Below are 20,963 nucleotides of genomic sequence, written 5' to 3'. Positions count from 1 at the left end.
GATGAATGGTGACAGTGCCTAGACAATTTATCTGCAAATGTGCTAAGCAGATCTCTGACGATCTGAAACTTAAAGCTCCATCAACCAGTGGCAGCGCTGTGCACTTTGACGACTTTAAAGCTAACAGAGGCTGGTTCAAGCACTTCAAAAAAAGGGCGAATATCAAAAGTGTTGAAAGGCATGGAGAGGTATCCAGTGCTGATAAAAAAACAGCTGAGGCCTTTAACACAGAATTCCAAGAGTTTGTTGATCAGGAGGATTATCTTCCCCAGCAGGTTTTTAACATTGATGAAACCGGCCTCTTCTGAAAGCAAATGCCCAGGTGAACATATGTCACTAAGGATGAGGTCAGTTTACCTAGGCATAAGCCTATGAAAGATAGGCTCACCTCCTATTGGGTGCCAATGCCTCTGGAGATTTCAAGCTAAAGCCTTTGCTTGTTTATCACTCTAACACCCCCAGAGTATTTAAACAATAAAAGGTCGACAAAAGCATGCTGGGAGTATTTTGGCACAGTAACAAGAAGGCCTGGGTTACAAGATATGTCTTCAATGAATGGGCGCTTGAAGTTCTCTCCTTCAGTGAAGAGTTATCTTGAGAAAAATAAGCTTCCTGTGAAGGCACTGCTCCTGCTGGATAATGCTCCAGGTCAATGATCCCAACCTCGTTCAATCTCTTGAGGCATATTTTGACTTTGTTCAAGTCAAATTTTTGCTACCCAACACCACTCCTCTTTTTCAACCAATAGACCAGCCAGTGATAGCAAACTTCAAGAAAATGTTTGCAAGTTGCTCTGCAGCGACCTCTGGTGAAAATGCTGTCACCCTCAATGATTTTTGGAAGTCAAAGTTCAACATCCTGGACTGTGTGAGGCTGACTGTAAGTTCTTAGAATGATGTTTCCACCAGGCGCTTAAATTCAGCCTGGAAAAATATCTGGCCTTTAATTATCCATAATGTTAAAAAAAAAGACTGATTTGAAGATGGTGCTTTGACAAATGATATTGTCACTCTTGGTAAATCAATGGATCTGGAGGTTGATGAAGAGAATATGGAGGACCTTATTGATGCTCATGGGCATGAGCTAACAACAAAGGAGCAAAAAGAGTAAGAGAAAATTATGGAGAGTGACACTGGAGAGGAAGAAGAAGAAGAAGAAGACACCCAAAAAAGTGTGAGTGAAGACTGTCATTTCTTATTCGGAGTGTTTAAGAGAAGTGGTAAAAAAATACCCCAACATTGAAAACACCGAACTCACAATGTGCAAAATGGAAGATGAAGTCCTTTCTCTCTTTAGGAAGTTACAAAAAAGTTTTCAAAAACAGTCCACTTTGGACAGTTTCTTTGCCAGTAAAAGACACCTGATGCCTGATATAGTCCCACCACCAGTACGCTGCCATTGATTTCATAGCTCTGCAATTCAATAAATACTAATTTATCATTTGTTTTTCATTTTAAGATGTTTTATGACTATTTATTAAATAATCTTTATAAAACACTCATTTTTAATGTAAAATAAGAAACACCTATTTTATGTGTTGTTGAGGTCGCCTGTCAAGAGTCTGGAATGAATTAAAGGAAATCAATGTATTATTGGTTTCAACTTTCAATATTTTCAACATACAATGGGTTTTGTGGAACGAATTACCATCTGATGTTGGGGCCCCACTGTGTATGCATCCCATGGATTTTTCTTCTCTGCCACGAGCCTCATTAATTTATCCAACATCCATTTAGGCTTGACCTTGAACAGTATTTCTTAGTTGGCATGAAAAGCCAGATCCAAGATTAAGTCCCTGATTAAGTTGCTGAAGGCTTCCCATTTCTAAATTAACCACATTTAGAATTCACCGTTGGTGACATCATAAGCTGATCCCACTGTACAGAATTTAAAAACTGTCTGAGACCCCAAGTTCCAGTCACCTTTACGAAAGCAAAAGCCCTTCCCTTTAGCCTTGATGGTAGTTACATCTTTAAGTAATTCCCACATCAGTACATTGTGATCACTGTCACCCACTGGTTCCTTTTTCTGCAAATTCTTAATGCATGAATAATCACTGCTGATAATCAGATTAAGAGTATTACTCCCTCTGTTTCCCTATCGAACTTGTTGCTGTAGAAAACAGTCATCCAATAAATCCATAAAAGTCTTGCTAGTATGCGAGTGACCAACTCACAATTTCCAGTCAATATCAGGAAAGTTAAAATTCCCCATTATAAGACTTTCTGATTTACTGGCCCACTCTATTTCTCTGCACAATTGCTCATTATACTCATCAGATTCATTAGGCCTATAACACACACCTACTCTCATTTTTCCTTTCCCAGTGCTTATCAATAATTTTTTCCAACACATCACAAAATGTTTCTGCAGCTGCAGAATTGGCACTGGCAACTTCACCGCATACTTTAATGTTGTGGAAACCAGCACAATGCTTGAACCTATTAAACCACTCTTTGCTTGCCATGAACTTGGGTTGGGGTTCACCGTACTTATCCTTAATATCTTTATAAATACTTGTTGCTTTTGCTTGAATGGTCATTAGACTCAGGGGCACTTGCTTCTGAATCTGATTTTTCATCCATATTATTAACAGCTGTTCCATCTTCGATATAGCACCTGAACGCTGTTTTATGATCACTGTTGATCTTAAGTGCATTGATCCTTTGACATGTTCTTTTATACGTCACTCTCCATTAAAATAGTATTCACTGTTGAAACAGCAAGACCTAATTCCTTGCAACAGATGACAAACTTTGTCCTGCTTCGTACTTCTTAATCATTTTCATCTTCATTTCTAAATCAATTTTGTTTTGTTTCCTGGCACTGCCAGCACATGCACTTTCCATTTATCCGTTTTCCTTCATCATTGTAATACGTAAACAGGAATAAAGAGAAATTTCTGAAAATTTGTTTTTTATATGATTGAAGATTTCAGTGAATTGTTGTTGTTGTTGTTATTTGGTTTTTAGGAGCATTAGCAACTAAGGCCACATTGCTCCGGGATATGCGGTGGTCATTCCCTGACCTTTCCGCATCTTCCGTATTTGGTGGTGACGGGCTGGAACCCCTGTCTAATCAAGAAGCGTATGCTGCGCACTGCTGCTCCTTCCCACCTGGCTACGGAGGCGGCGATTTCAGTGAAGGGTAACACATTTCACAATAATAGCGTAAAAACCCACACAATTGCAGTTATCAGTATTATGGCAAATGCAATAAGATCGAGTTTACTACCAATTTATAATTGGTAGTAAACAGAAAGCACAAACAGAAACATTGGTAGTAAGCACAAACAGAAAAGCCCAATAAACTGGAAAGTTCAAATTGCTTTTATTGTTTTTTGGTTGTGACCTCCAGAAACATGCTAGAAAAATATCACAAAGGCGTTCAAAACTGATTCTTATAACGGGAACATATGACAATGATGAAAGAGTAGCGCAATTTCCATTATAAATATGATCTTTTAGAGAGAGATAAATAGCTTAGTAATATAGCAAAATTTTCAACTTCCAAGGACTTGGAATGAATTACAAAAAAAAAAAAGAAAAAAAAGTGTAATTAGGTTCACATTGCGATATTTTCATGTAATTTATTCCTATGTGATGCAGAATACGTTTACAGGAATTTTTCAATTTTGCATCGGCCGACAAAAACTTATGTAAAGTTGAATTTCCGTAAGTAGAATTACTTAAGTCTATGAGTTCTTGTTTATATATATATAAAATATATAACACACACACACACACACACACATATATAGGCTTATTTACATCAAGAATCGAATACAGTATAAACACACACAGTAGTTTCTCTTTGGCACTGGTAGTCTACAGAGAATAGGAATATATATCAACACTGAGATGCTGAATAAGTTTAAACAAAGAAAGACCCTATCAAAAGAAAAGATTCAGTTAGAAAGAGGAATTAGTGATAGTTTTGGTGTAGTACTCCTAGAGGAGGAGAAATGTGCCAGCAGCCTATTAATACAGCTAGGCCTCGCATAACGCGAGTTCGATTAATGCTATTTGAAAAATGATACCACTTTTCACTTTACACGGTGCAAATTTCCAGTTAACGCGATCTTTTTTTTTTTTTTTATGCGATAGTTGAAAAAGATTTGAATCGTGCGTTAAGCTTACCGCAAATCGTACGGTCAATAAACAAACGTTTGCCTGCTACCCGCCTCGGTGTGTTCCATCAACCATCGGAAGAAGACGTGTTTGTCTCCTGCTAATAAAGTCAATGCAGACTTGCATTTAAAAATTCAAATTTTTAAATGAGCCAGATGAAAATGTTACCATGAAGGAGATAATGGTAAAAGAATTGGATGAAATCTTTCCTATCGCATAGAACCTCAAACAAAAGGTTCGATGTTCTCCGCGATATTTATTTCGCCAGGGCCCAGAGAAGATTGATGTCGGCTATTGGAAATTGATTGATGAAAAGAGAAAGTCAACACTGTTCAAATATTTCCACAACAGTAATTTCTTCATTGTGTATTTTATGTCAGAGGTTCCCAAAGTTTCTCGGTTCACGACGCCTTTAATGTCTCATTAATTTTTTCAAGGTGCACCCAGACCAAAAGAAATACCTAACAGTTTCGTTTAGTAGTTAGGTGCAAACAACTTAATAAGAAATGCTGAAACTGTGAACTATCTCGAGTTAGTAGTTTGCGCAGTGTCCGACAGATGTCGAGTATCGCTGTGTTTCCCTCGAAAATTTAAAATATTCCGTGGTGCACAGTTTAAGAACCGCTGTTTTATGCAATAAACATTTAATTCCATAATTATTTTCATTATCTTTTACATTATATACAGTTAAAAAGTTATTTAAAAGGTATTTTTAAAATTCTTTATGGACATTCCAGAAGGTCAAGGACCAATTATAATTTTTCCTATTGGTTATTATATTCGATTAACGCGTTTCCGTTTTGCGTGATGCGCTCACGGGACGAATTAATCGCGTTAATCGAGGCCCACCTGTATAAGAATTAATAACAAACATTAGCCTTACTGGTTAGTAAAGAGAATGAAATCTTCAGATGATATACTGAGAGAGTTAGCAATTCCTTCTGAAAAGATTTTTTATTAAATTTTAAATTTTATTTGATTTCATTACAAAAAACAAAGAACAAAAATAGCATAACTTCATTAAAATACAAGACATACAGATGGTATCTGACTTTCTGTATATTTGCCATGCTGATTGACTGCATCTAATTGCTGACATCTCTTTATTAATATAACACATACAATATACTGTAATTTTAATTTCAACTTGGATTTTTGAATTTGAAGTGGTAAATAATGTATAATGCAAGTTTTGAAAACAATATTTCCTCTGATGAAATATTTCCTTCCTTCATTCAATTCCAATATTTGAATGCTGTTCTGTTTCAGTTTTAACCTATACTGAATAGTGATTGTCAGCAATTTATGTAATTTATTCCCTTGATAAAAATGTCAACTACTTCAAAGTACTGGATCTCGATCCTTTCTTTATAATTTGAATAAAATTTGAAGTAAAATACCTTTCAGTTGTTATCAAATACAGTTTCACCTTATCTGGAAGTTTGCATGAAATGTTTTATGATTTCAAGGTTTACAACAACACACGTAAATATAAAAATCACGTTATTATTTCTAGGAGAATTGTTATATACCTGGAAGATGAACAAACTGATATCTTTTAGCACACTTGTAGATTTCCGGTAACTTCTTTAAAAAATGACTGTTATTTAATGTCACGAAAAAACGTCCTTTAGATGTCGTAAGGTAATCTTTTTTATCAGATGTGGGCCGACTGTTTTTTTTATCCCAGTCCTGTAATAAAAATTAAATTATGATGCATTATTTTTACATAGCTTAGAGAAAACTGATTTAATATCACTACTAGCATTAGCACTGTCAAATGATGCAAGAAATCAAGCTTATGCAGCCTCAGACAAAAAAAAAACACCTCCTATTTCACCTATTGATTTTGCACAATAGATTGTCTAGTTCTGCCTTGAATTTATTAAAGTTATCAACCTCCACAACAACAGACAGACGCTTGTTCTAGCAATCAACCACCCGCTGCCTAAAGGCAAACTTTCACACATCTATTCTGAACGGTCCTTCCTCAATTTGAATTTCTCAGACACTACAATTTGCAGAACTGAAGCCTTTCTTGTAAAGAGCACCCCCTTTGTTCCCTTCATCAATCTCATTGCCCTTCTCTGTACTCATCCAGTAGCTATACATCCTTTCTAAAATGAGGTCCCCAGACCTATTTGCAGTACTCAAGATGTGGCCTGACCATTGCCTTATACAATGGGATAATCACCTCCTTATCCCTGCTAGCAAAATTCCTGTACATCATTGACAGAACCCCATGAGCTGTCTTAGCAGCCTGTCTGCCTTGCTCAGAGAACTTCATATCTGACTGCACAATTACCCTAGGTCTCTTTCATTTTCCACTACCTTGAATGTAGTACCACACACTTGGCACATTTCTCTGGGGTTACTGGTACTCATATACAGTATTTTGCACTGGTCAATATTAAATTTCAATTGCCATTTCCCAGATCATCTGTCTAACTTTTCCAGAATCTGTTGTAGTAGCATACCATCATTCCTGTCATTTACCACCCTGCCAACCTGTGTATCATCGACAAACTTGTACATTAAGCTTAATATACCTTAATATAATATAGGAATTTTTCTAGCAGGGATAAGGAGGTGATTATCACCTTGTACAAGGCAATGGTCAGGCTACACCTTGAGTACTGGATACAGGTATGGAGATCTCATTTTAAGAAGGATATAGAGCTGTTGGAACGAGTATAGAGAAGGGCAACAAGATTAGTAAATGGAACAAAGAGTTGTTCTTACGAAGAAAGGCTTACATTTTGCAAATTACAGTGTCTGGAGACTAGGCACCTGTGAGGTGATCTGACTGAGGTGTATAAAGCCTTGAACGCTTTGAGCATGCTCAATGCTGATGAGATTCTTCCTCTTGCTCAGAATAATCACCTTAGAGGGCATAAATTCAAATTGAGGAAAGACAGGTGTAGGATATATGTGTGGAAGTTTGCCTTTAGCCAGCGGGTATTTGGTTGGTGGAACAGACTTACATCCTTTGTTGTGGAAGTTGGTAGCCTAAATAAATTAAAGACTGAGCTGGACAGGTATTTGGAACAAACGGAGGGGTGAAATGGGGGGGCGGTTTTTTTTTTTTTTTTGGCTGATGCCACATAAGCTTGCTTTCTTGCATCATATGCCTCTACTAATGCTAATGCTCAATATTTTATATATACTGAATTGCCATAAATTTTGCAAGGAATAGAAATAAAGAAATCATTTGATTATAGAGTTTACTGGATACAGTCAGTCCTCATATAGCACGATAGTTGTGTTCCTAAAAACCCTCATGCAATGCAAAATCGTGCAATATAAACAACAGGCCCCATGGGAAAAATAGGGTTAGGTGCTGACCACCCAAGATGGAACACACATTTGTAACCAAAACATTACCAAACACAATAAATAATCGTAATAAAATATGTATTTTATTACGACTATTACATAATAAAATATTGCTAATGCTTTTGCTTCTATTGTAAGCAAACTTATTCTTTGTTTGATTTTCTATCCAAACAGATGACAGCCGTTCCATCTTTTCCAATTCTTTGTGCCTTGGTCTAATGGATTTTATTACACTTTTAGTTGTTCCTGCTAAGAAAGTTGATTTTATTTTCTCTGCATTATTTTTAATTCTCGCATTGCCTCATTTAGGCCTGTAGCACGTGCAATATCACAGGGTCTTTTATTTTGCTCAAAGTATTTCACAATTTCATATTTTTTCTCTATCGACAGAAGCAGACTGGCCATAAGCCTTATGGGGGAAATCCTGGTGGACTGGAGGCCAGAAGACGATGGAGGCCGGTGTGATTTTGGCCATAAATGCTAGTATGAGGCCGCTACAATTTTACCTGGTAAGAATTTTTGACCCAGTCCGCCTCTGTCTATCCATAAAATAATAAAAACAATTTCCGGTTGCATTTTTGCTAGTGGAATCTGTTACAAACGAGTAGTAAACTCAATCTAATTGCATTTGAGATAATACCAATAGCTGGTTTTTACGTCTTTTACATTATTTTGATGAAATGTGTTTCCCCTTCACTGATATAAAAAACAAATACATTTTCAAAATCTTCTCGTGTTGTGTTCAGTTGGGGCGATTCCATGTTCGACTGTCATTTCTTCAAATTCGATCTTTATAATCAAATTTGTGTAATGTAAACACGATGTTATACGAGGGATGACTGTATTTATAATGGTATCTTTTTATTTTAATGAATTTCTAATGTATTTTTTTTTTTTTAAATCAGTATTATTTTTTAAATAGTAAGGCTATAAATTTTATCTATGGGACAATGCATTTATTATTTTATATTGTCATTTAAAATATTGTAATTCAACAAGCAGGGTTTTAAATTTTCATTTATGACATGGCATGATCATCTAATTTTAGTAAGGAAATCTAATCTAATATTAGAAAGGAAATCTAATCTAATATTAGGAAGGAAACTTTCTGGTGGTATGTGCACTTTATAAATAAAATATGAATAAAGACATTGTCTGTGCTGTAAAGAAGCAATAATGAAATTTATACACAGAAAAATAATTATCCTATAAAAAATTACATATATTCTTCTATGGTAATTTTCATGAATATTATGTCTTAGCATATTATGTTCATGATGTGAAAACAGTTGAAGGCAGACTAAATGTCTGCAAGCATATAGACTTCAGTTTCATCTTTAGAAGCTTCACTTTCAGCAGTTTCTACTGCTATATTCTCCAATATAAGTGGAGGGCATGGAATCAGCAGATTATCTCCATGTGTGACTGGTCTAATGGCAGATGGAATATTAGGAAACACAATGCCCTTCTTACTCTTTGCATTTTATCCTCTCTACATTAGATAAGCAAAAGTAACAGTCATTAGAGTGGTTTGTTGACTCCTACCAAATAATGGGAATTGCAATGCTTCAACAGAGGTTTGCTTTCAATGTGGAGCCCACTGTTTATCTTAGTCACTGAGTTTCATTCCAAAATAAGCACAATACACATTTTTTACATATTCTGTAATATCATGTCTTTGCTTGAGGACTACATGACTTCCACAAATATAACAAAATAAGTTTGAATTGTTTAAACATTTTACTCACTTTTCAGCACAATTTTGCAACAGTAACCTCAAAAATAAATTGAGCTCGCACTGATAAACACTGCTGCATGGAACTCTCAAGGTTAAGAAACAAATGACTAAGGGCAGTGTTGCCAACATGTGAAGATTTAGTTTATAAATTCCCATCATTTACTCCTAACTTAATACATTCAATAATACAACTCCTGACATCAACTTAAGTTATTTGTGAAAAAATGGTACATAATAAAAAAAATAATAATAATAACATTTTGAAATCAGTGTAAAAAAACAGCTATTAGTTTACAAACATCAAAAACCACACAGAGTTGTATTATTGGAAGAGATGGGAAGGTGATGTGGGGAACCTTTTTTTTTTTTTTTTTTGGTAAACTGAAATAATACAAAACTGAAAATATATTGGAATTCATCAAAACAGTATTCATTTTAATGAATACTACAGTCCATCTCAATGTAACACTGCATATGTACTTAAAATACTGGTTTCAATCACCACAATTAACAATATCACAGAAGATGCAAGCTAATCTATTATCCTAGGAATAACATTAGCATTAGTAGAGGCATATGATGCAAGAAAGCAAGCTTATGCAGCATCAGCCAAAAAAAAAAAAAAAAAAACACGCTCCCATTTCACCCCTCCGTTCATTCCAAGAATCTGTCCAGCTCAGCCTTAAATTTATTTAGGCTATCAACTTCCACAACAAAGGATGGAAGTCTGTTCCACAAACAAACCACCCGCTGGCTAAAGGCAAACTTCCACACATTTATCCCACATCTGTCTTTCCTCAATTTGAATTTATCCCCTCTCAAATGATTATTTTGAGCAAGAGGAAGAATTCCATCAGCATTGAGCATGCTCAAATCACTCAAGGCTTTATACACCTCAATCAGATAACCTCACAGGTGCCTAGTCTCCAGACACTGTAATTTGCAAAATTTAAGCCTTTCTTCATAAGAGCAACCCTTTGTTCCATTCACTAATCTTCTTGCCCTTCTCTGTACTCATTCCAACAGCTCTACATCCTTCTTAAAATGAGGCCTCCAGACCTGTATACAATACTCAAGGTGTGACCTGACCATTCCCTTATATAAGGGGATAATCACCTCCTTATCCCTGCTAGAAAAATTCCTGTATATCATTGACAAGACACTATGAGCTACTCTTGCAGACCTTCTGCACTGTTCGGAAAACTTCATATCTGCCAGCACAATTACCCCCAGGTCCTTTTCGTTCTCTACCACTGTCAGTGTAGTACCACAGAGTTGATAAGTCACTGTGGGGTTGCTGTTTCCCATATGTAGTACTTTACATTTGTCAATGTTAAACTTCATTTGCCACCTCTCAGTCAATCTGCTCAACTTTTCTAGATCCTGTTGCAGCAGTGTACTGTCATTAGTGTCCTTAACAACCCTGCCAACCTTTGTATCGTCGGCAAACTGGGACATTAAGCTTGATATACCATCATCAATATTATTTATAAATACAGAAAACAACAATGGATCCAACACTGAACCCTGAGGGACTCCACTAATAACATTAGTCCACGATGAGCAGTGTCCATTGATTACCACTGTCTGTCTTCTCCCACTCAACCATCCCTTTATCCATAGCAGCAATTTGCTTCCAATGCCACACTGCTCCAATTTGTGCAGCAGTAATCCATGTGCAACAGTATCAAAATCCATTCTAAGTTCCAAATATATGATATCAAAGTTATACCCTGCAGCCAGTTCCTTTGTGACCACATCATAGTATCCAATCAAATTTTTTCAAGCAAGATTTTCCCTTAAAAAAACCATGCTGTGTCCGAGCTATAAATGAAGTCTTGTCTAGATGATCCTGCAGTAATTCTTTAACCAGTGCCTCCATTAATTTTCTTGGAACAGAAGTTAAACTAACAGGTCTATAATTACTTGTGTCAGTCTTTGATTCTCCTTTGTGAATTGGGGTGACATCTGCACATCTCCAGTCCATGGGTGCTTCCTTTGAGTTCAAAGAAGCTCTCATAATTATGGCTAAGGGTTTGTTTACTTCCTTTGCTGCTTCCTTTAATATAACTGGATAGATCCCGTCCACACCGGTTGCCTTTTTTATGGTTATCTTCAACAATTTCTCTTCAGTTATTACAAAATCATCCACTCACTGCCAGAGTTTAACACACCTCAGGCATTCCCCTCCCTGAATAACTCCTCATGGGTGAATTTAGATGGAAAATACTCATTTAGTTTGTTAGCCACCTGAGCAGGATCATCAACAGTTGAACTATCAATATCCAGTGGACCAATCTGATTCAGCCCTTTCCTTCTAGAGTTTACATAGGTAAAGAACTCATTGTTGTTTTTCTTTGAATCCTTTGCCAAGGATTTCTCATAATCTGCCTTTGCCTGCCTAATCTTCTTTGTAACTTGGTAACAGACCAGCTTATATCTATCATAGGCTTCCATGTCACCAATTAATTTATATATATATATATCCCATGCATTTTTCTTCTCTGCCACATGTCCATTAATTCATCTGACATCCATTTAGGCGTAAACCTTGAACAATATTTCTTAGTTGGTATGTAAAGCCTAGTAGCTTCCAAGATAAATTCTTTGAATGCTTCCCATTTTGAATTTGCTGTTGGAAACATCATCAGTTAGTCCTGCCGTATGGAATTTAAATACTGTCTCAGACCACCATAGTCACCTTTACGAAAACAAAATCCTTCCATTTAACCCTAATAGTAGTTACCTCTTTGAGTAAATCCCACTTCAGCACAGTGTGATCACTGCCACCTAGTGGTTCCTTTATCTGCAGATTCCTAATGCATGAAGAATCACTACTGATAATCAGATTAGCATTAGCATTAGTAGAGGCATATGATGCAAGAAAGCAAGCCTATGCAGCATCAGCCAGAAAAAAAAAAAAAAAAAAAGAAAGAAAGAAAAACACGCTCCAATTTCACCCCTCCGTCCGTTCGAAATACCTGTCCAGCTGAGCCTCAAATTTATTTAGGCTATTAACTTCCACAACAAGGGATGGAAGTATGTTCCACCAACAAACTACCTGCTGGCTCAAGGCAAATTTCTGCACATCTATCCTACATCTGTCTTTCCTCAATTTGAATTTATGCCCTCTCAGGTGATTATTCTGAGTAAGAGGCAGAATCCAATCAGCATTGAGCATGCTCAAACCATTCAAGGCTTTATACACCTTATCAGATCACCTCGCCGGTGCCTAGTCTCCAGACAATATAATTTGCAAAACTTAAGCCTTTCTTCGTAAGAGCAACCCTTTGTTCCATTCACTAATCTTGTTGCCCTTCTCTGTACTCGTTCCAGCAGCTCTATAACCTTCTTGAAATGAGGCCTCCAGACCTGTATACAGTACTCAAGGTGTGGCCTGAATATTGCCTTATACAAGGGAATAATCACCTCCTTATGCTTGTTAGAAAAATTCCTGTATATCTGACAAGACACCATGAGCTACTCTTGCAGCCTGTCTGCACTGCCCAGAAAACTTCATATCTGTCTGCACAATTAACCCCAGGTCCTTTTCATTCTCTACCACTGTCAGTGTAGTACCACAGAGTTGATACGTTGCTCTGGGGTTGCTGTTTCCCATATGTAGTACTTTACATTTGTCAATGTTAAACTTCATTTGCCACCACTCGGCATATCTGCTCAACCTTTCCAGATCCTGTTGCAGCAGAATAGTGTCAGTAGTGTCCTTGACAACCCTGCCTACCTTTGTATGTATCGTCTGCAAACTTGGACATTAAGTTTGATAAACCATCATCAATATTAGTTATAAATACAGAAAACAATAATGGACCCAATACTGAACCCTGAGGGACTCCACTAATAACATTAGTCCACAATGAGCAGTGTCCATTGATTACCACTCTCTGTCTTCTCCCCCTCAACCACCCCTTTATCCATAGCAGCAATTTGCTCCAATGCCACACTGCTCAAATTTGTGCAGCAGTCTTCCATGTAATCAAAGTAATTCCCTTCATCCAGTTCTTTTGTGACTGCATCATAGTATCCAATCAAATTGGTCAGGAAAGACTTTCCCTTAACAAAACCATGCTGTGTCTGATCTATAACTGAAGTCTTGTCTAGATGATCCTGCAGTTCTTTTTTAATCAGTGCCTTCATTAATTTTCCTGGAACAGAGGTTAAACTCACAGGTCTATAATTACTTGTGTCAGCCTTTGATCCTCCTTTGTGAATTGGGTCACATTTGCACATCTCCAGTCTATGGGTACCTCCCCTAAGTCCAAGGAAGCTCTCATAATTAGGGCTAAGGGTTTGCTTACTTCCTTTAATATAACTGGATAGATCTCATCCACCCCAGGTGCCTTTCTTTTGTTTATCTTAAACAATTTCTCCTCCACTTTACTCTCAGTTATTACAAGATTATCTAGCTTACTGCCAGAGTTGAATACACCTCTGGCATTCCCCTCGCTGAAAAACTCCTCATGTGTGAATGTCGATGCAAAATATTCATTTAGTTTGTTAGCTACCTGAGCAGGATCATCAACAGTTGAACCATCGATATCAAGTGGACTAATCTGATTCATCCCCTTCCTTCTAGAGTTTACATAAGTAAAGAACTCTTTGCTGTTTGCCTTTGCATCCCTTGCCAAAGATTTCTCATAATCTGTCTTAACCTGCCTAACCTCTTTTGTAACTTGGTTACAGATCAACTTATATCTATCATAGGCTTCTGTGTTACGTGTTAATTTATATGTATTCCATGCATTTTTCTTCTCTGCCATATGTCTCATTAGTTCATCCATTTAGGCCTAAATCTTGAACAATATTTCTTAGTTGGTATGTAAAGCCTAGTAGCTTGCAAGATAAGTTCTTTGAATGATTCCCATTTTGAATTTGCTGTTGGTAACATCATCAGTTGGTCCCACTGTATAGAATTTAAATACTGTCTCAGACCACCGTAGTTGCCTTTACAAAAGCAAAAACCCATCCCTTTACCCCTGATTAATTACTTCTTTAAGTAAATCCCACTTCAGCACACTGTGATCACTGCCACCTAGCGGTTCCTTTATCTGCAGATTCTTAATGCATGAAGAATCACTACTGATAATCAAATCAAGAGTATTACTCCCCTCTAGTTGCCTCCCAAACATGCTGATGTAGAAAACAATCATCCAATAAATCCACAAAAGACTTGCTAGTGTGTGAGTGACCAACCCACAAATCCCAGTCAATATCTGGGAAATTAAAATCCCCCATTATAAGACTCTCTGATTTACTGGCCCACTCTATTTCCCTGTACAGTTTCTTATTATACTCATCAGAGTCATTAGGCCTATAGCACGTTCCTACTCTCAATTTTGATCTCCCAATGCTTATGTCACACCAAACTGACTCGACACTGCACTGTCCAGCGATATCGACTGGCTTCACTTCCTTGGATTTTGTGTGTTTCTTAACTAATAGCATAACCCCTCCTCCCTTCCTATCCTTTCTGTAGACGTTGTACTCCCCAAATTCCAGTTCTGCATTCCTTACATCTGTGTGACACCATGTCTCTCATATCCCAACAATATCTGTCTTTGATGCTTTGAGCAATACCTCAAATTCATCAAATTTATTTACGAAACACCTAGCACTGGTGTACACGCAAGTATATTATTATTAGCCATAAGGTGCAAGGAAGCCTGAGGCTTATGCTGCACCAGGCAAAAAAAAATCCTGTGTTACCCTGAGAGAGAGAGAGAGAGAGAGAGAGAGAGAGAGAGAGAGAGAGAAGTAGAAGGGAATCACCAAGAAAGCAAGAAAGAGAAGAATGATGATATCCAGCTCAGGACCCTGGGTTGGTATACATGCACCTGTTCCTATTCTTAGCTAGTCTAACACAACCCATGTGTTTATTTGTACCATAATGACTCCCAACAGTCTTTGAAATATTCTGCATCTTGTTTTCCAGGCTTCTGCTCATTCCAATTGAAGAAGTGCAAGAATCACTTTCACCTCTGCCAGTGGCTACTGTTAATCTATTAGTCTTTGAATCCCACCAAGCTAGCAGTTTTTTGACCCACCTAACACTGCCTCGATAGCATCAGGAAATATTCTTGCACCCTTTCTATTTAAGTGTATCCAATCCCTGTAGAAGCAGTCTCTCCTGTAACAAGTACAGACCATGCTGAAAAAATTTCTACCCCTTGAGCCTTGCACAATCTTTCCAGGGCTTAATTGATCGACAAGGTTCTCATCATATGCTCCCTCCTATCGTGTCTGGGCAGAATTGCAGACACTTTCAAATTCAACCCTAATTCACGGCTTTTTTTCAACAGTGACCTGTACTTGTTAAGTAATTCCGCCGGTCTCCTACTCTTAATATCATTAGTGCCAACATGTACAACTATATCACATTTTGTGCCCTTAACAGATGATATTCACACAACGTCATCAACCTTTGCCCCTGGCAGACATACCCTGGTCCTGTTCCACCTATCCTTTTTACAAAGCATGTTTCCCGTTTCCCTGACAACAGAGTCACCAACAACTACTAGTTCCTGTGGGACCAGTGCATTATGGCTTGTGGGGTTGCTGCTGTGTTGCGTGATGACCAAGTGCAAGCTCTGGCATTGTGGGCAGCTGAGAGCTTGATGGGCCCCTCAATTTAGATCCTTTGAGCTCTCATATAGACCCATAACAAGGCTGAGTTGTCGCCTGATTTCGTTACACTTCTTGCATCGCGCACACACAAAGACATCCTCCATGGCAATATCATGTCCGGTACCCGATTGCTCCACAAACACCATGCAAGCAGTGCATTTTAAAAGGCTGTGATTCAGAGGGAAACTTTCCCCCTCAGTTCTCCTCTGAGCCACAGCACTCCCATTAGCTTGAGAATTTTGCTTTGCTGCTCTGAGTCATGATTTCGATTTAATTTCAATAAAATTTCAATTTCAGTACAAAACTATAACCCTAAACTTGTATCTCAACACAGTTATAACGCTCTATATATTTTTCAGTATCAAGTATTATCTACGAGTTCCGTTTATATAACTTCCGTATCAAGTTATGTATTAATTAATTAGGTTACATTTGTAATCTAAGTCGTTATATGTATTTAGTTAAAAGTACAATTTAATTGATAACGAAGTTTAACAAAATTAATAGATTTTACTGATTAATTGACAATATTATATTATATACTATACTAACGCTATCTAGTTTGGGATATAACATTGTATCGTATAACAATGGCGGTAAGGTCAAGGGTATTATTCCTTCTAGTTGCCTCCCGAACATGCTGATGTAGAAAACAATCATCCAATAAATCCACAAAAGCCTTGCTAATGTGTGAGTGACCAACCCACAAATTCCAGTCAATATCTGGGAAATTAAAATCCCCCATTATAAGACTCTCTGATTTACTGGCCCACTTTATTTCCCTGTACAGTTCCTTATTATACTCATCAGAGTCATTAGGCCTATAACACACTCCTACTCTCAAATTTGATCTCCCAATGCTTATGTCACACCAAACTGACTCGACACTGCACTGTCCATCGATGTCGGCTGGCTTCACTTCCTTGGATTTTATGTGTTTCTTAACTAATAGTATAACCCCTCCTCCCTTCCTATCTTGTCTATCCTTCCTGTATACATTGTACTTTCCAAATTACAGTTCTGCATTCCTTATATCTGCCTGACACTATGTCTCTGATATCCTAACAATATCTGCCTTTGATGTTCTGAGCAATACCTCAAATTCATGAAATTTATTTACCAAACTCCTAGCATTGGTGTACATGCAAGTATACATGCACCTGTTCCTATTCTTAGCTACCCTAACACAACCCATGTGTTTACTTGTACCGCAATGACTCCCAGCAGTCTCTGAAATACCCTGCATCTTGTTTTCCAGGCTGCTGCTTATTCCAATGGAAGCAGTGCAAGAATCACTGTCACCTCTGCCAGTGGCTACTGTTAGGCTATTAGTCCTTGTATCCCCCCAAGCTAGCAGTTTTCTGACCCACCTAACACTGCCTCGATAGCATCAGCAAATATTCAGGAGGTGATTATTCCCTTGTATAAGGCAATGGTCAGGCCACACCTAGAGTACTGTATACAGGCCTGGAGGCCTCATTTCAAGAAGGATGTAGAGCTGCTGGAACGAGTACAGAGAAGGGCAACTAGATTGGTGAACGGGACAAAGGGGTGCTCTTACGAAGAAAGGCTTAAGTTTTGCGAATTAGTGTCCGGAAACTAGGCACCAGCGAGGTGATCTGATAGAGGTGTACAAAGCCTTGAATGGTTTGAGCATGCTCAATGCTGATGGGATTCTTCCTCTTGCTCAGAATAATCACCTGAGAGGGCATAAATTCAAACTGAGGAAAGACAGATGTAGGATAGATGTGCGGAAATTTGCCTTTAGCCAGCGGGTGGTTGGTAGGTGGAACAGACTTCCACCCCTTGTCGTGGAAGTTGATAGCCTAAATAAGTTTAAGGCTCAGCTGGACAGGTATTTCGAACGAACAGAGGGGTGAAGTGGAAGTGGTTATTTTTATTTATTTATGTTACTTTTTTTTTTTGGCTGATGCTGCATAAGCTTGCTTTCTTGCATCAAATGCCTCTACTAATGCTAAAATAAATATAAATATTCTTGCATCCTTTCTATTTAGGTGTATCCCATCCCTGTAGAAGTAGTCTCTCCTGTTAACTAGTACAGACCAGGCTGAATAAGAGTATTTAATTACAACACTTACAGTGAATATTCTGCAAACTTCAGGATCCCACTGAGAATTTCTTTTGTTAATAGATATAATTTGGAAAATCATTTTAGTTTTGTCTTCAAAACATAAATTAACATATTTGCTGTTGAATAGTGCATCCAACAAGAATTCCACCAGTCGACTATATTTCCTGGGCATCTGAAATAGAAAATACAGCAATAAAATATACAAAGATCATTTTCAAATTAACAGATTATGCATTTAGGGTGCAATTATAATATGTTTTCATCTATGAAAATACAAGTATCATTATAATATAGTGATTTGTTCTTTTAACCAAATATTTATACATATTCTGGAAAGGCAAACTATCAAATAATATGAGAGGGATTAGTATTAATCCAGTATTATTAAAGCTGTATGACTGAAGCACACAGGCTTTTTCTGCATCAGCAAAAAATAAAACAAATTTATAATATTCCTGTTCTACGGGTAATCATCCACTTCTACTTTGAATTTAGCTAGACTACGGTTTATGCCACATTGGGAGACAATTTATTCCAGAGTTTGACGGCACACTGCCCATAGGTGAAGTTCATGAAATCCAGTTGTCTATTAATCTCTGATATTTTATAATTTTATCCCCTGGTTTTTGTCTGACTGATGAGAGAAAAGAAACCTTCCTCATTCATTTTACTGAAGCTCTTCAACACTCTATATACACCTCAAGCAAATCTCCTCTCAGATGGCTAACTGTCAAACTTTGTAGTGCATACCTTCTAAGACATTTTTCATGTGCATCAATTTGCACTCATCAGTAATCTGATAACCCTTCTTTGAGCTCTACAGAACTGTCTTTTAGATGCAGTCTCAAAACTGAATACAACATTTCAAATGCAGTATAACCATTGTCCTTCTCCCTATTAGCACAGTCTTATATGCATGTTTTTTGTCATCATAAATCATGCATTTTAAATAATTCCTGTTTGAATCTGATCACTTGTCTATGGCTTTGAGGATAAACTTCTTGAACATTTCCCATAGCATACTTATATTTATTCAAATGTTTGTATATACAGGGTGTCTCAAAAATATTGTTACAAACGTTTAGGGGAGGTAGGTAACACCTAAAGGAATGTGAATCGCATAGGAACCCATAACCGAAAACGTCACCATAAGTCGGTACACGGCGCTGTTCATCAGTTTGCGAGAGGGAAAATTTCTGGTTTACTCAATCAAGCAGTAGTTGCGCACGAAAAGCATGCATCGATATACGAACTGTGAGCTGGCAGACATGCACTTAATGTATGGATTAGCAGAGGGCCCACACGGTGTGCACCCCCATGTGGCACAACATTGCTTTGCAATAAATGTGTGGGCAGGTATGATCGGTGACTGCTTAGTCGGCCCATACCTGTTACCATCCTGCCTGAACTCCGCTAAATATTGGATCTTTCTTGAATAAGTTCTACCAGGGTTACTTGACAATGTACCAGCAAATGTGAAACACATTTGGTTTAAACATGACAGGGCGCCTGCCCATTATGGAAGGTGTGTTCGTGACCATTTGAACAGGTGTTTTGGGCATTGATAGACCCGTTGTCTGGCCCCCACACTCACCTGATTTATCGAGCCTTGATTTCTTTCTGTGGGGGGGCCCCTCAAATCTATTGTGTATGAATCGCCTGTGGAGACGGAAATGGATCTCGTGGCAAGACTCGTCTACACTGCTGCTACTGTCAAAAAAACTCCAGGTGTGTTCGACCGTGTCCGCCAATCCATGCTGCGTCGGTGTCCAGCGTGCATTGCGTCTCATGGTGGAACCTTTGAGCATCTGTCATAACATCATGAAATGCATCCATCTCGTACTCCACTGTTAATATTATGTCAAATAAATGTTTGCCACTAATTACTGTCTTGTGTCATTTCTGCTTCTTGTGCCTCTGCTACTTTCCCGTGACGTTTCCGGTTATGGGTTCCTATGCGATTCACATTCCTTTAGATGTTACCTACCTCCCCTAAACATTTGTACCAATATTTTTGAGACACCCTGTATTGGTATTAATTTGTATTTATGGTACTGTGGCCATTGCCTGCTGTTCATTTCCCTATCAAGTTTTTAATATAGTTTAATATAGTTAGTGGGAACCAAATCTTGGATATTAGAACACCATGTACTCTCTCAGACATGCTGGGATAAGTAGTAATCATCCAGTTCGTTCATAAATACACTATATGGTTTGTTACTATATGGTGTATTTCCAATCCACATATTCCAGTCAACAAGAGGGTGGTTCTACCAAGACCATTGTACTTACTAATATATTCAAATCTGCCTAAAGAGATTTTTTGTAATACTCCACATTGTCATTTAGCCTGTAACATACCTCAACTATCAACTGCCTTTTATTGAAAATCATTCTACACCATACTGACCCAATGGCTGTATTACCAAGGTCTGACCCAGGATTTTTTTTTTTTTTTTTTTTTAGGAGCATTAGCAACTAAGGCCATATTGCTCCGGGATATGCGGTGGTCATTCCCTGACCTTTCCTCATTCTCCATATTTGGTGGTGACGGGCTCGAACCCCGGTCTAATCAAGAAGCGTGTGCTACGCACTGCTGCTCCTTCCCACCTGGCTACAGAGGCGCCTGTCTGACCCAGGAAATGTTCTTTGACACCTTGAGGATAGAAAGGGGTCCCTCTGTCTCATATCTCTCTTGAACACACAATATTCACAAAATGAAATTCTTCATCTTGTATCTCAGAGTGGCACCATGTCTAAGTAAGTGCAACTACATCAGTATTAGCAGACTTGATAAAAAGGTCAAATTCATTTAATTTGTTTACAATATTCCTTGTATTATGTATAGACAAGTTTTGAACTTTATGGCATTTGACTTCCTTGATACACCCCTACCTAAGGGTTGCTCTTACCAAGAGAGGTTTCAATTCTGCAAATTGCAGAGTCTGGAGACTAGGATCACTTGCAAAGTGATCTGATTGAGGTGTTTAAGGCTTTAAATGGTTTGAGCAAGCTCAATGCAAAT

General features: G+C 37.8%; 1 protein-coding gene across 1 annotated transcript in view; it reads right to left on the bottom strand.

Moving 5' to 3' along the window:
• LOC150090146 (uncharacterized) overlaps positions 1-20,332 on the bottom strand; it is a 34,979-nt gene extending 14,647 nt beyond the window's left edge. The window contains exons 1-3 of the mRNA XM_090390175.1: positions 20,300-20,332; positions 17,946-18,110; positions 5,663-5,822 (exon numbers count right to left, since the gene is read on the bottom strand). Coding sequence (XP_090246301.1) covers positions 5,663-5,822; positions 17,946-18,110; positions 20,300-20,332 — 358 coding nt within the window. The remainder of the gene's footprint in view (positions 1-5,662; positions 5,823-17,945; positions 18,111-20,299) is intronic.
• Between the last annotated feature and the right edge of the window lie 631 nt (positions 20,333-20,963).

The sequence above is a fragment of the Mastigoproctus giganteus genome, chromosome 2 (genome assembly GCF_048544385.1).
Source record: "Mastigoproctus giganteus isolate SK-2022 chromosome 2, ASM4854438v1, whole genome shotgun sequence".
Lineage (NCBI taxonomy): Eukaryota > Metazoa > Arthropoda > Arachnida > Uropygi > Thelyphonidae > Mastigoproctus > Mastigoproctus giganteus.
The sequence above is the reverse complement of the archived record's forward strand: the minus strand, read 5'-3'. Positions and strand labels throughout refer to the sequence as shown.